Source organism: Oreochromis aureus, linkage group 16, assembly GCF_013358895.1.
Source record: "Oreochromis aureus strain Israel breed Guangdong linkage group 16, ZZ_aureus, whole genome shotgun sequence".
In the NCBI taxonomy this organism is placed as follows: Eukaryota; Metazoa; Chordata; class Actinopteri; order Cichliformes; family Cichlidae; genus Oreochromis; species Oreochromis aureus.
The window spans coordinates 24,923,606-24,939,259 of record NC_052957.1 but is presented as its reverse complement, the minus strand read 5'-3'; the positions used below and the strand labels follow the sequence as shown (position 1 = coordinate 24,939,259).

The 15,654-nt window shown below is 42.6% G+C and overlaps 1 protein-coding gene across 1 annotated transcript; it reads left to right on the top strand.

The window, feature by feature from the left end:
* Window positions 1-12,278: 12,278 nt before the first annotated feature.
* LOC120433680 lies at window positions 12,279-15,114 on the top strand. Its single transcript, XM_039600370.1, has 3 exons — window positions 12,279-12,341; window positions 12,505-13,642; window positions 14,629-15,114. The coding sequence occupies exons 2-3, from the start codon at window positions 12,794-12,796 to the stop codon at window positions 15,112-15,114; spliced, it is 1,335 nt and encodes a 444-aa protein (XP_039456304.1). The 5' UTR covers window positions 12,279-12,341; window positions 12,505-12,793.
* Window positions 15,115-15,654: the final 540 nt, after the last annotated feature.

Below are 15,654 nucleotides of genomic sequence, written 5' to 3'. Positions count from 1 at the left end.
TTTGAACTGGACATCTCAATATCTGAACATCTTACCTTGGACATGGGCATCTGAGAGGTTCCGCCCTTGACTATCTCTGATTGGTTTAGACCACGATATGGGCATAATGTGTGTCTGGTGTTGACCACACAGAGACTTTTAGATTTGCAGAGATTTTTTTTTTTTTTTACTCGAGCGGCTGGTCGCACCGGTGTGATCAGCAGTGCGATCAACCCCCGAACCAAATGATGGACCTAGGATTTTTTTTTTGGGGGGATATTGACCCATTGGTGGGATGTGCAGGTATTGCCATGCGCTGTTGGATTATTGTGGGAATTCCCTACGTCATTTCCCCTTTCTGCGCCTCTGTGCAGAGACACGTGCGTGACACACAAATCGATCGAATAGCAGCAGCACCGAGTCGGTGCTACAGCGCTTCAGCGGCGCATTCAGCTACTCTAAGCAGCACCATCATGATTGGTTTAGGCCACGATATGGGCCTAATGTTGTCTGCTATTGGCCACACAGAGACTTTCAGATTTGCTGAGACTCATCTTTACGCTCTCATCTTTAACAGTCCATGTGGCACTCATGCCCAACAAATATCGTGATATCTTTTGGAAACGCAGTCTGCGTCCCAGCTGAAACTGAGCGAAACTGAGCTGCATTCAAAAGCTCTTGAAGCACCTTGAACTTGTACTTTCGTAAATATTTGTTCAAGACTAACAGGTCGAGGATGGGACGAAGCCCTCTCCCTTTTTCGGAGCAACAAAATAACAGCTGTACCAACCTGTTTCTGTCTCCGAAGCGGGGCCACTCGTATTGCTCTTTTCTGCAATAGCACATTTATTTCCTCCCTCAGCATCACTGCTGCTTCGTTGCAAACAGTAGTGTTTACAACTTTGCGGAAACAAGGCGGCTTAACCCGAAACTGCAACTGGTAACCCATAGCAACAGTTCGCAACATCCACGGAGAGGGGATGCAAGCGTGCCACTGAGGGACGCGAGCAGCCCGGAGGCTGACCTGCAGCACTGCCAGTGGGGCATTGTCGCCCCCCAGTGTGCCTGCAGAGAAATGCATCACCTGCCTGACCTGGCTCATTTTGCCTGAAGGCTGAGAGCATTTGAAATTATTTGAGAATAAACATTCTTTATTGATTGTAGCATGGGAACATGTACATTTATACATTTTGTTGGATGCTAGTGATGGGAATTCCGGCTCTTTTTAGAAAACTGGCTCTTTCGGCCAAGCTCACTACAAAGAGCCGGCTCTTTTGGCTGGTTGTTTTGTTGCTTTAATTAATTTATTATCAACAACAATATAAAATTATGCACAAAAGAAATTACTTAATGAAAAAAGATTTTATTTATATATGTTTATACATAAATATATACGGTGGCCCCTAGAGACAAAGCAACTTTTAACTATTTAAATTTTCAGCTTTTTCATTTTAAACAAATTTAAAGTGAAAAAACACAAAACACTGCAAACCACAACACAATACAATATAAATTAAAATATGCAAAAAAAAAAGAAGATGTACATTCTCTAGGCCGGGGATGGTTTTTTGGGAGAGTGTTTTCCTGCTTGGAATTGCATACATAGGATTCACTGCATGAATAAACTTTCTGAATCCTTTATCATCTGCAACTGAAAATAGTTGTGGATGATTACTATACCTTTCTAATGTGATGATGTTGTCTCTTGTTGTTGCCCCTGGCTCGCTTTCTCTCTTTCCCTCTCGCTCTGTTCCAGTGCTACTGCAAGCGTACCCCCCTCTGCTCAGCGCAAGCACAAGGCTCACGTGCGGAGTGAAGCGGAAAAAAGTGCGAGAGAGAGGGTGAGAGAAAGAAGAAAAAAAAACACGGCTCCCAATAAGGAGCCGGCTCTAAGAGCCGTTTTGTTCGCGACCGACACATCACTATTGGATGCACCTTTCTTAGGACACAGCAATGAAATACAGTGGGAACACTTGATGTGGTCACCTGAACATTTTAACACACCCAAGCCGGAGGTTACAGCCTGAGACATTTTGTGTGAAGGGGGTTTGTGCCATAAGTGCACGTGGCATCAGGACGCTGGTTGATGATCAATTTTGTAATCGTATCACCAGACCTAAGGCCATATGTTCTGGACATTAGGGTAAAGAAAGGACCTGTCAACTGATCACCACCTGGTGGTGAGTTGGATCAGGTGGAGGGGGAGGACGCTGGACAGACCTGGCACCTGGTATACTGAGAGTGATACTAGGGAATGCCTACCAGACACCCCAGTCCACGGGATCTTCAACGAACACATTCGGCAGAGCTTCAACAGCATTCCGAGGGAGACTGAGGACATTGAGTCCGAATGGACCATGTTCAGCATCTCCATTGCTGAAGCCGTTGCACTGAGCTGCGGCGGCAAGGTGATTGATTGGTGCCTGTCGTGGTGGTAACCCCTGAACCAAATGGTGGACACCAGAGGTGAGGGGAGCCACCAAGATGAAGAAGGAGTCCTATCGGACTTGGTTAGCTTGTGAGACAGCTGATAGGTACTGACAGGCCAAGTGGAACACAGCTCGGGCAGTGGCTGAAGCAAAAACTCGGGTGTGGGTGAGGAGTTCGGAGAGGCCATGGGAAAAAACTTTTATACTGCCTCAGTGAGATTCTGGCAAACCGTCAGACGACTCAGGAGGGGAAAGCGGTGATCTAGCTGCACTGTGTATAGTGCAGGTGGAGCACTGCAGACTTCGACTGAGAAAATTGTCGGGCAGTGGAAGGAATTATTCGAGGACCTCCTTAATCTCACTGGCACGTCTTCCGTGTGAGGAAGCAGAGTCTGGGGACGAAAGGGATGACCCGCCAATTTCCGGGGGTGAGATCACTGAGGCAGTTGAACAACTCCTTGGTGACAGAGCCCCTGGGGTGGATGAGGTCCGTCCCGAGTTCCTGAAGGCTCTGGATTTTGTAGGGCTGTCTTGGTTGACATGCCTCTACAATGTTGGTGGAGCTCAGGGGCAGTACCCCTGAATGGGCAGACCGGGGTGGTGGTTGCCATCTTTACAAAAGGGGACCGGAGGGTGTGTTCCAACTATAGGGGAATCATGGTCCTCAGCCTCTCTGGCAGGCTCTATGCCAGGGTCTTTGAAAGGAGAGTCCGTCCGTTAGTCGAACCTCGAATACAGGAGGAACAATGCGGTTTTCGTCCTGGTTGTGGAACACTGGATCAGGTCTTTATCTTCTCAAGGATATTTGAGGGTGTATGGGAGTTTGCCCAACCAGTCTACATGTGTTTTGTGGACTTTAAGAAGGCATTTGACCATGTCCCTCGAGGTGTCCTGTGGGGGAGTTTACAGGAGTATGGATGTCTGGCCCATTGCTATGGGCCATTCAATACAACTGATGCAAGAGCTTGGGCCACATAGCGGCAATAAGCCAGACTTGTTCTTGGTGGGTGATGGGCTCCACCAGCACTGCCCCGCCAGGACAGCGTAACCAAGTGGCGGAAGTCTTTCACTTGGGTGGTCTCAGAATCTCATCTCTGCTTTTCGTGGATGATGTGGTTCTGTTGACTTCATCAGGTGATGGCCTCCAGCTCGCTTTGGAACGCTTCGCAGCTGAGTGTGAAGGGGCAGGAATGAGAATCAGCACCTCCAAATCTGAGGCCATGGTCCTCAGCCAGAAAAGGGTGGAGTGCCCACTCCAGGTCAGGGACGAGTTCTTGCCCCACGTGGAAGAGTTTAAGTATCTCGGGAGATGTCAGCTTTCAGCCCCGACGGCACGTATGGGGACACGCCGTTGGGGCTGAAAGCTGACATCTCAGTGATTCTGATGCGTCGGGGTTGCGCTTTGTATTTACATCTTTTTGGGGAATCCGTTTACCTGCTCTCATTTAATGTTTTAGCTGTTTGGTGGTTTTTGAAATAGTTTTGTGAGGTTTAACCTGAGATTCTGGCGTTCTGGAAAAATACATTTATATTTAAAAATAAATCCAGGATTTTAATGAATCGTTATTGGTTTATTAAAGCTAAAATCGATTTTAATCAGAAAATCGATTATTGAAGCCCACCCCTATTCCCGCCCTTGAGCAACACACACCTGCTGATAGTCGCACACCTACCGCTGATGATCCCATCAAGGGGCACTATTTAGCACAGTGGCTGAGCCTCAGTTGATGCTGGATTGTTGTGTGACAATCTCTCTTGCTCTCTTGATCACTAGCTGGCGTTAGGCACGGATCGACTCCTAAGCCCATACGCTGCTGTTGGTGCGTTGGTACGTAGATTGTAACAAGGTAGGTTTTGATGGTGCTGTTGATGGTGAACACCGCAAGGCGATTGGAGATCGGCTGGAATGCGACGACACTCTTGACTGAGCGATGGGCAACATTGAAACCGACTCCTGCTTTTCGTTTTTCTCCACCCGAGTAGTAGAGTGCCTTCTGGTCATCGGTGAGCGATGGTTCGACAACCGGCTTCCCCAATCCCGTCAGTCATAGTTTGGATAAAGCTACGATGTCGATTTTGCAGCTCAGTAGTTCTTTGGCAATGATTTCTTTTTAGGCAACGTGGTGACCAGTTTGAACGTTCCACACGGCGATTTGTACTTCCACTTTTGGTGTGATGACCTTTTGGTTTCTTCGGCCAGTAGCCCACTTCTCACCAGCCTCCTGGTTCCCCAATACTGGCACATCGGCTGCCCCATATGCGGTAGCATTAAAAGAAGAATTTAATTCAGAACTGCCCATTTGTTTCATGCCTCTTTTCTTTGGTCTCCCGGTTCTGGTCACTTTGGCAGGGCGACCACCTTCCTCCTTTTGCAGTCTGGCTTAGGACCGACCTTCGCAGAGTTGTTGTGTGGCAATAGTCAGTGTAACCCTGGCTCATGTGAAGTAGTGTTTCTCTTAGTGAAGGAAACTAAACCTCTGTTCTCTTTGTGTTCCGGAAAACCATGTAGAGCACGGGTCTCGAACTCCAAGCCTCGAGGACTAGTGTCCTGCAGGTTTTAGATATCACCCTAGGTCAACACAGCTGAATCAAATGGTTAGTTCATTACCAGGCCTCTGGAGAGCTTCAAGACATGTTGAGGAGGTAATTTAGCCATTGAAATCAGCTGTGTTGGATCAAGGACACATCTAAAACCTGCAGGACACTGGCCGTTGAGACCTGGAGTTTGAGTTCCTTAATGTAGAGTTTTGGAGGGAGCACTAAGGTTTTTTAAAAATATTTTGGAAGGAACTGTGGAGAGTGTGTTTGGGAGGAATCACTGCACCGGGAGCTGGGACTGTTTTTTCACTGTAAATAAACTCATGGTAGCTGTTCAGGAAGTCCTGCAGACTGGGTCCTGTTTCTCTGCCATTCAGCAAACCTGCAACTTAAAGTCTTTGTTGAATATCTTTGTTGATGTTGTTGAATGACCTGGAAAGCTTAAGATGAAGGGCATTCCAGTGATTGCAGTGGGCGCCAATACAAAAGCAACCAAGTCAGTGTTTCTGTTTTAGATGTTCCTGTGTTTGGTTATTTTCTATAGTATTGTGATATTCTCCTCTTGTGTGCACTGTATGTAGTTTTGCTTCCCTTGTCTCATCTTTTGTGATTAGTTTCAGCTGTCTTGTCGTGGTGTTTTCCCAATTGCCTTATGTGTGTGTATCCATAGATGTCTCCTTCTTAGTTGTTTCATGTTAGAAAACTGGATTTTCCAGCAAGTAGACGACGCAAGTGATTTATTGAATATAATGTTTACAAAGACAGAGTTGAACCGATCACTTAGGAAATCCAAACTCTCAGCGCCAAGAAAAGATCCGTTTCTATATAATGGTAAACCATCTTAGTCACCTATAGACATTTTATTAGTTCTATAACGGAGTTTGGGAGGGTGGAAAACTGGTACAAAGCTAGAATGAAGTACTCATTGTAACGATACATAAACCAAAGAAGGATGATACAGAACCAGGATTACAGACCAGCATTACTGTCCAACATCTGTAAAATAATGTAGTGAATGATAAATGAAAGCTTAACACACTATTACAAATAAAGGATATGTCTAAATATCAAAGTGGTTTAAGGACAGTGAGAAGTATGATGAACATGAAATAAGAAAGGCAAGAGCAAAGAAACTTTAGTGGAAGTCTTTTTTTTCTGGTCAAAAAAAAGACTTATTGCATGGAGAGAAGGCCTACTAATTAAAATTAGGGAAATGTACCTCAGTGGTTGAATGTTCAGATGAATGAAGGAAGTAGTAGTAGCAAGTGGAGAGCGGGAGGATTTATTCAGGAAGCCCAAAAACTTCTGATCCAGATAACCTATTGTCTTTGTACGGAGGGACATTGGAGAAAAAAAATGAACTGTACTTTTGCGAGATCCCGAGTTACTTTTGTGAGATCCCGCTACATTTTGATAGCGGTTCTGTTTCTGTCCATTCCGGAGTCAGAAGGGCCCACGGAGTAGACATGGAGGAGGATTTAGAACATTTCCTGCGGTCAAGAGAGGTCCCACAAGAGGACACCATGCACATGCAACAAGACAAGGTACTTATAAAATTCAATAAGAGAAAGAACAAGATAGCATAAAACACTGGGGTTGAGAAGGCGACAAACTTGGTGAAAAACAGAAGTAGTATTTGTAAGCATTTAATGTTAACTCTTGCAATTATCTTCAAGTTCATTAAACATAACTCGTTAAGTGTACATATGTTTTGACATTTCATATTGTTATCTGTCTGTGCCATTACCATGGCAACATAGACGCATGGCATGAAATACTTGGTGGAACTTATCTCACTTATAACTTACTTCACAAAATAGTTTTTAGTAATGTGGTATATACTACTACTACAATACTAATACCACTACAGCAACAGTAATTGAATAAGACTAATAAATAACTTTTGACAGTGATCATGAACAGTGGTCAAGAACTTTATTTCTAATACAGTTAGTACTCCATTTGCAAACTGTTTAATTACCAATTGTTGGCAAGTGTTAAATAATACTGTTGGAATTGATATTTTTTATATTGTCATTTGTGCTTAGGAACATACAATCATTTATGCTTAGAAATATATAATCATCTATATGCTGATAAAAATCATATCCTTATTAGGTCTGATAAGAGTCTGTGTGCACTTGTGTACCATGAGATGAGAGGAAGCAGCTTTGACGTTATAATTTCCATTATAGCTTTAGGAACTAGACTGTTCTGTTTCTTAAAAGTGCAAGACTTCACACCTTTAAATGTTTGTCTGAGTCATGACCAATTGTAAGTTCCTGTTCTTATCATTTAGCGAGACGCTTACTTCTGCTTTTCTGCATACCTCACACACACACACACAGTTTAAGTTCATTGAAAGGTCATATGTCTATGTATGGTATAGCTGGAAACACACACACACATGCACCTACACACACACCCCACACACACAGAATATAGACACTGATGTTGTTCAGATATGCCTGCTTAAGAATGTCACATGTATTTGTAATTGCATATTCATGAATGATTGCTTGCTGACAATAAAAAGGGCTGTAGCAAAGGAATGAGTCGAAGTGAGCTGAGTTCAGGTGAAGGAATCTTTTCCTCAACTTTGGGTGACTTCCCTTGCGAGCCACCAACACGGAGAGCGCCTTCTTGCCTTGTTTGTCGTGCAGTTAGTGGTCTCTTGTTCCAGCGGGGTTTGTGCCTAGATAAACCCAACAAATACTAACTCTATACTACACTGTAAAAAAAATATTGTAGAATTTACGGTGAATTACTGGCAGCATGTGGTTGCCAGAATTTCACCATGAAAAATAAATTGTAAATGAAGAACACAAAACGGTATCCTATTTTGGTAACCTTAAATTTCGCAGTAAATAATAATTATTTTTTTACATTAAATGACTGAATTTAAACATAAATTCATGTGAAAACAACAGACATTCCGTTAACAGTCTTTGTTAAATATAGTGAAACTGTATAAAATAATACAGTATCTATACCTAAAAAGTTGAATATTACGGTAAATTACTGGCAGCTGTGGCTGCCAGAATTTCACCGTGGAAAATATAGTGATAATGTAGAATATATAACGGTATACTTTGTTGATAAATGTAAAATTCACAATAAAGAATTATAAACCTGTTCATGGTAACTCATGTAAACGCAACAAACACTCCATTAACCTGATTACAGTTTTGCATTGTAAAATACAGTAAAACTGTATAAAATAAATATTAAAAAGCTGAATATTACGGTAAAATACAGGCAGCTGTGGTTGCCAGAATTTCACCGTGGAAAATATAGTGATAATGCAGAATACATAATGGTATACTTGTTGATAAATGTAAAATTCACAGTGAACTTTGGTTTTTGTACAATTATTACATTGAAATAAAAAACTAATATAAAGTAAACCAGTTAAAATACATTTTTAATAAGCTTGTTCACTGTCTCCTATTGACAAAGCACAGAAGAGCTGTATAATACAAAACATGCCTTTTTATTCAAAAGTTCATATTTACACGAAATTATTGGCAGCTGTTGCAGCCAGAATGTCGTCTAAAAAAATTAAGGTCCAACAAATGAGGTAATAAACATAATAGGGCTAACTGGCATAAAACTTACATTCTTTGACTTTTTGTCATAATTTGCTAGAAACATTAATAAAAACCAGTAGAGACAATGATTAAATTAAACAGTTAACATCCATCCATCCATTCGCTTCCACTTATCCTTTTTCAGGTCGCGGCGCTGGAGCCTATCCCAGCTTTCATAAGGCGAGAGGCGGGGTACACCCTGGACAAGTCGCCAGTCTGTCACAGGGCTAACACACAGGGACAGACAACCATTTGCACTCACATTTACACCTATGGGCAATTTGGATTAATCAATTAACCTATCCCCACAAACTGCATGTCTTTGGACGGTGGGAGGAAGCTGGAGTACCCGGAGGGAACCCACGCAAATGTAACAGTGTTTACGTGGTATTATTCCACTTACCACAAATGTCAGTGTAATGGGGAAACAGCGCCCCCCCTCTCGGTGTGGCTGGTTAGGTGAGGCTGGCTGCAGTAATCGCTGCCAGTCTGCCGTAGCCATACGAGAGGTGAGTTGTATTGTTCCGCACACGATATAGCTAAGTAGTACAGACACATAAAACATGTTTGATTAGCTGATGGGCACCGAGTGTAATAAGTGCTCAGTGGACACATGTCCAACACCAGTTTTATGTACTTTTCATTTGTTTATTATTGTGTAAAACTGTATGCTAAAGCGGAATGCTAATGGGATGTTCTGCCGTAGTGTGCTGTGCGGAGTGGTGTGTGGCGAGCCTGTGCACTGATAAAACACCGTTGTTTCGATTCAGGTACATCATTTGTTGTTGTTGTTATTTTATTGTACATTATAAATTGTAATATTGCTGCAGTAATCGCTGCCAGTCTGCCGTAGCCATACGAGAGTGTGCTGTGCGGAGTGGTGTGTGGCGAGCCTCTGCACTGATAAAACACCGTTGTTTCCATTCAGGAAATAAAGTGGCAACGATCGATCAGAGACTCCTTGTCTTCTTAAAAACACAACACAACGCAGAGTCGAGGAGTCAGTTTGGGCCGAACTGTTGCAGCGGGATGAAGCAGAAACCGGTTACACAAACACGGGGAGAACATGCAAACTCCACACAGAAAGACCCCAGCCTGATGGTGGGGTCTTTAATGACTAAATTAATGACTAAAAAGGCACTGATCTAATTAATATCAAACTTAATACAACCAACAGGCACGTGCAGAGGGGGGGGGCGGGAGGGGCTTGAGCACCCGCCCCTTTCCTGATGGGTGCCCAAAGTGCCCTTTTGTTGAAGCTTTTTTTTTTTTAAATTTTTTGTTTTTTAAATGTGTGTGTGCTTGCGGAGTCCTGTCTGTGCCCCTCAAAAATAATATTTAACTATTAATCACGGTTTTTGCTAAATACAAGGATCTGGCTTGCATCAGTCACATGATCACCATTAACCAATGATCGCCCTTGACGGCAGAACGCACTGGTTACGAGCCGGGAACGAGCTCACAAAGAGCACGTGCATTTTTTGCGGACCTGTAGGAGAAACTCAAATTAACTCAGAAACACAGACTGATGCGACAAAACCAGTAAGTAGGTGTACAGCGCACAGTGTAGTATATAGCACACAGGAGTATTAGCTTATTACGTACACGATGGTAAGTTGTCTTGTGGCAACTGACGAACTGAAACAAATGAGCGTGCTGTGTGTGCAACAGCGCGGCAAACGTTACCTGTCCTTTTATTAACTGCCACACAAGTAGTGCTGGTCATAGCTGCTGGCTCACTGGGTAAGGCTGTCATGGGTCTGTAGCTCTGTCCTCCGTTTTAGGGAACATATTTAGTTTCAAAGTAAGTGACAGGGCTTTTCCTGCCTTTCTGGAGGCCTTATATTTCACTAAAAACGATCTAATATGCATGTCCACATAATTATGGATTATTATAATTATAATATTTAAAAAACATCCTGTATTTTAAAGATCATACATTAAGAAACAGATTATATTTTATATATTTATATAAATATTTTAATTTTATATATATATATATATATATTTATATATTATATTTTAAATAAGACAAAATGCTGATTTTACAGCAGTAACATTATTGTATCTCTACAGTTTAAAAATGTAATAAGCTTTCTCCCTGCACAGAGTGGATAGTGAAACAAATGGAATCATCGTAAATTATTTTGATGATTATAATTATATTGATTGAATTATTTCATATTTATTACCTTTTCCCCCTCATTGCTTTATTATTGTAGCTCTAGTAATAAATAATAAGGGAAGGATTCTGGATCAGCACCATGATGCAAACTTGTGGCCATAGTATATACAGTATTCTGAAGAAGGTCTAAAATGTCACTGTGTGTGCGTGCATGTGTGTGTTTTATGTATATGGATTTTTTAAATTATTACTCATGATATAACATTGTCCAGACATGGCTGGTAAGGACATGAGGAGGAAACAGTAGGAGCTGTGTGAGGCTACTAAAGGCAGTGGATCCCTCAGCAGCTGGATTACAGAGAGCACAGGTAACATTAACACGTACCAGTTGTTGGAGAGGTATTCCAGTATAAAAATAATAATAAGCACAACTGGAATGTTTTGCTTCTATAACATTTTTCTGTCATCATTTTATCATAGATTAAGTGCAGGAGTTGTTAGGTGTGGATAATTAAATAATAGTTTATTGCAATAGCAAGTTGTGCCTTATTCTCAGATGGACAGCAAGTGGAGAGTGATAGATGAGATGAGGGGATGTAAGGAGGAAGAGAAGCAAAGAGTGATTCAGAGGCAGAGCCTAGTTCATTTCTCACAATTTTTTGTTGCCTTATGGTTCCAAGCGCTCTCACCAATCTTTGCATTTTGTTATTATCTCATGACACTTGTTTAATCAGCTACCATCTCTCCTGTGGACTTTTTACTGTCTACTATCTCAGATCAACACAGCCCTGCCCTCCAGCACTATCAGCAGCAGGAGCAGCAGAAACCCCTCAACAGCAACATTGTACCCATCAGGTAAAACAGGCTACGTTTGCTTTGCCTCACAACAGTGATATAGTATGATGCGATCCCATATTAGATTCTTGATGAATGTGTGTTGTTGTTATTCAACCTGGTTCAATGTGCCCCTTTTTAACTTTGAGCACCCGCCCCTTTAAACGTCTCTGCACGGCCCTGTACCACACAGCGCTCCTTTGGTCTTTGATCTCATTTTCCGTGCTCCAATTTTATCTCTTAGGTTCTGCAGAACAGTCTCTTTATCCATGCTATACTTAGTTTGTTGACAGAAGGACAGGACAGCTACTTGGTCACCATATGAAGTTATGTATTTTGCCATTTGTTCATCAGTCATGACGGATAGCACTGCCTTATCCACCTGCAGACATAAAACATTAGAGAAATGCTACTAATGAAATTGAACTTCTAGTTTTATTTTAGGAAGCCACACTAGCGCACATTTATAAATATATTATTTATATGTACTCTGCAGCAGGAAGGTATTCATGCTTATGATTCAGCAAAAGATACGGTTCTGTCAGTGATCTGTTGTGTAATGTTATGTGCACGTTGAGAATTTTAGCATCTCCTAGTGGTTAGCTTGGAGACTGCGGTCAAGTGAATTTTTATGTGGTTTGGCTTGTATTCCTTCCTATTGGATGTTTAGGGTCACATGAGTGGGGTGATACAGGAAGAGTTTCCTATTGGATATTTAGAGTCACATGAGTGGGGTAATGCAGGAAGCCATTTTAGTATTGGGATTTGCATAATGAGGCATACCAGAAGTCTCCCTGTTTAATCCTTCAGCATCCACCTGTGTTATGCCATTGAGAAGCATTGTTTGTAAGTTTGAATTGTGTTTCATCTTTATGAGTAGTGAGTGTTGTGTATTTTATTGATTTTATGCATATTTGGAGAGATTTATATATAAATGCCTAGATCTGTTTGCCATGTGAAGCAAATGCATAATTCTTCGTTGAGCATATTTCTTTTTGTATTTTTGTAGTTTCACAAGTTCTGGGAAAGCACTGTAAGATGTACATTGATGAAGACAAACAAGTAAACAGCAGTCAACTTTACTTTCACGTCTGACTCATCATTCAACGCTTTCAGTGCCTACGACATATGTTTAGCTATCTGTCACTTCGTGTACCAGAACCACGCACGCAGGGGACAGAATAGTGAAAAACAGCATCACACCAGGGATAATACAGCAAGTCTGGATAGCAGAGACTGCTAACGCTCATTAATCTTCCTGCCTCATTTACTTGTACCTTACATGCCAAATAGTCATCATGGACAATAAGCCAGATACAGAAGATCAACAGAAGACTAGATCTCCAGGAACATCTGTGAAGTCATATGTGACCAGATCTGTTGCTAGTTCTTCTAACAGCTCCTGCAAGTCTTCAGCGAGCCTAGCAGCTGCTAAAGCACGCGCAAGAGTTGAAGCAGTGCGCGCTCGCTCCACCTTTGTCAAAAAAGAAACTGAACTCATGGTGGAAAAAGCCCAGTTGAGAGTAGAAGAGGCATGCATGGAGGCTGCTCTGGCCACACTGAAGCAAGAGAAAGAAGTTGCAGCGGCTTTAGCTGAGGCGGAGGTTTTGGAATCAGCTGCAGCAGAACTCGGCTCTAAACAAGATCTCAGGGCAGTGGACATCATAGGAATTCCCCCTGACTCCACAGAAAAAAGAACAAATGATTATGTTGAGTGTCACTCCAGAATGCACTCTAGTCAGCTGTCGTTGCCCGGCCGTGAGTCCCACATCACCTCCAGTCGGCCACGCAATTTCTCTCATGCTCCACCACTCCAAGACAACGAACTGAATCCCATTCATGCAGCCATTGACAGACTGAGCTCCACTCCAGCTCATGTCAAGTGCCATACTACCTCTGAAGAAAATGGTGTGAAGCATCCACCTGCCCAGAATTACCCTGGGATTTATCCATGTAGTGTCACCCCCCTGCAGGAACCTCAACCACACACACATTCTCTTAGAATGCAAGCAGCGCAGCCCTCTGCTCTGAACCATACCGACATTAATGACTTTGCTGTCTACATGGCTCGCTGGGAACTTGTGACATCCGGGATGACAAAGTTTGATGATCGTCCAGAGAATTATTGGGGCTGGAAGTTGAGAGGAGTAGGAATATTTTACTGCTATTATTTGCTGCTATTTTTATAATCATCATTACCATTTCATGTTAATAGTGATGTTGCATTTAGATGCATTTAGATGTTCAAATATATTGGTATTATATTAGTCTTTATTACAAGTCCAGTGAGAACCACTTTAAATGGTTGAGTTGAATCTATAATTTTAAAGGCTTTTGAATGTTTTTATATTCTTACACATAGTCTTTAGTGGGTGAGAGACGGAGTTGCAGGCTGACAGGAAACACGTCTGCAAGGCAGGCTTTTGCAGAAGTGAAACTGAAAGCAGACTCTGAATGCAAGTACTGTGAGTAGGATATGAAACTGTATTAAGCTTTTAGTAGAGGCTTTTGATTAAAACATTTATTCAGTAGATTACATATATAGTTCCAGTTAGGTTATTATATGTAAGGATGAGCCTCTGTTCTGGTGAAAGGTCAGAAGTGCAGCGGGTGAGATGTGAGAGCAATTAAGGGCGAGACACACATACAGACACATATAGTGAGAGAGGTCATGACACGCACGCAGTAGTACACAGCACGCACGCGCCCCGCACGCACGCACGCACACACATATTAGAGAGACTCATTTAGGTAAGAGTTTATAACTGCAAAGTTTGGGTGCGTACGTGGTAGTCGGTTCCAGGAAGTACACCAGATGTCCCAGAAGATAAGCGACAGCTTAAGGCGGGCTGAGAGGAAGCACCTGGCTTCAACCAAGAAGATGTTCTGTTTAAACTATGTTAAAAGTCATTGTGGTTTTGGAGTGACGTATGCTTTGTTTAAGTCTGCCTGGTAACAGGAAGACTGCCAACCCTATAAAGTCTTTGTTCTGACGATGGTAGTTAGTTCGACGCTGAAATCTGCACAGCGTTCGGACTCACACATGTGTTCATTAAAATGCCGTCTAATTTGCACCCGGCTGGATCTGTGGTTATTTTTGAATTCCCCCTCAATATTTTGAACCTTAACAAAGTCTACCTTCATGAACATCATAGAAGGATTGAAACTCACCTGCAATGAAGAGCTCGACCTTCTCACTAGATGGTTAGGTCCTCAATCATCTGAGCAAGTCAGGAGAATCAGAGCTGCTCATGTCAATGACCCCGCTGCAGGGCTTAGGATGGCGTGGATGCGACTTGAAGAGAACTATGGGTCTCCTGAAATAATTGAGAAAGCTCTGCTGGACAAACTTGAGAGATTTCCTAAGATCAGCAACAGGGACCCTCTCAACCTGAGAGAGCTTGGTGACTTGTTAAGGGAGTTGGAGTCAGCAAAGTTAGAAGGTTGTTTGCCTGGGCTCGCCTATCTGGATACCTCTCACGGCATTAACCCAATAGTGGAGAAACTGCCGTATGGCCTTCAGGAAAAATGGATGGACATCTCAGCATTCCTCTTCCCACACTTATTGAGTGTAGGCATATCCCAGATGATAGGTCGGAGATACCTACTCCTGATGTAGTCAAACACCACTCACACCTAAAGTCTATCACTCATCTCATCCCTGAACTTGATCCAAATGCACAAATTCTCCTTCTGCTGGGTTGGGATGTATTACAAGTCCATAAAGTGAGAGACCAACACAATGGGCCCAATAATGCACCCTATGCCCAAAGGCTGGACCTTGGCTGGGTCGTAGTTGGAGACGTCTGTTTGGGTGCAGCTCACAAGCCGAAAGCAGTTAATGTCTACCGGACTAACATTCTGGAGAATGGGCATCACTCTCATTTCAGTCCATGTCCCAACCACCTAGTTGTGAAAGAGAAGCTTACAACAAGGACAGGCATAAGACCTAAGTTATAAGTTAGCCCCCGTGCCATTCCACACTATTCCCAGGCTGGAATTAGGTGCTGCTGTTCTGGCAGTGGAAATTGCTGAGTTTTTTGTGAAAGAGCTGGACATTAGTCTTGACAGCCTGAAGTTCTATACTGACAGCAAGGTGGTGCTGGGGTACATTTATAATGAAAGCAGGAGATTTTATGTGTACGTTAGCAACAGAGTG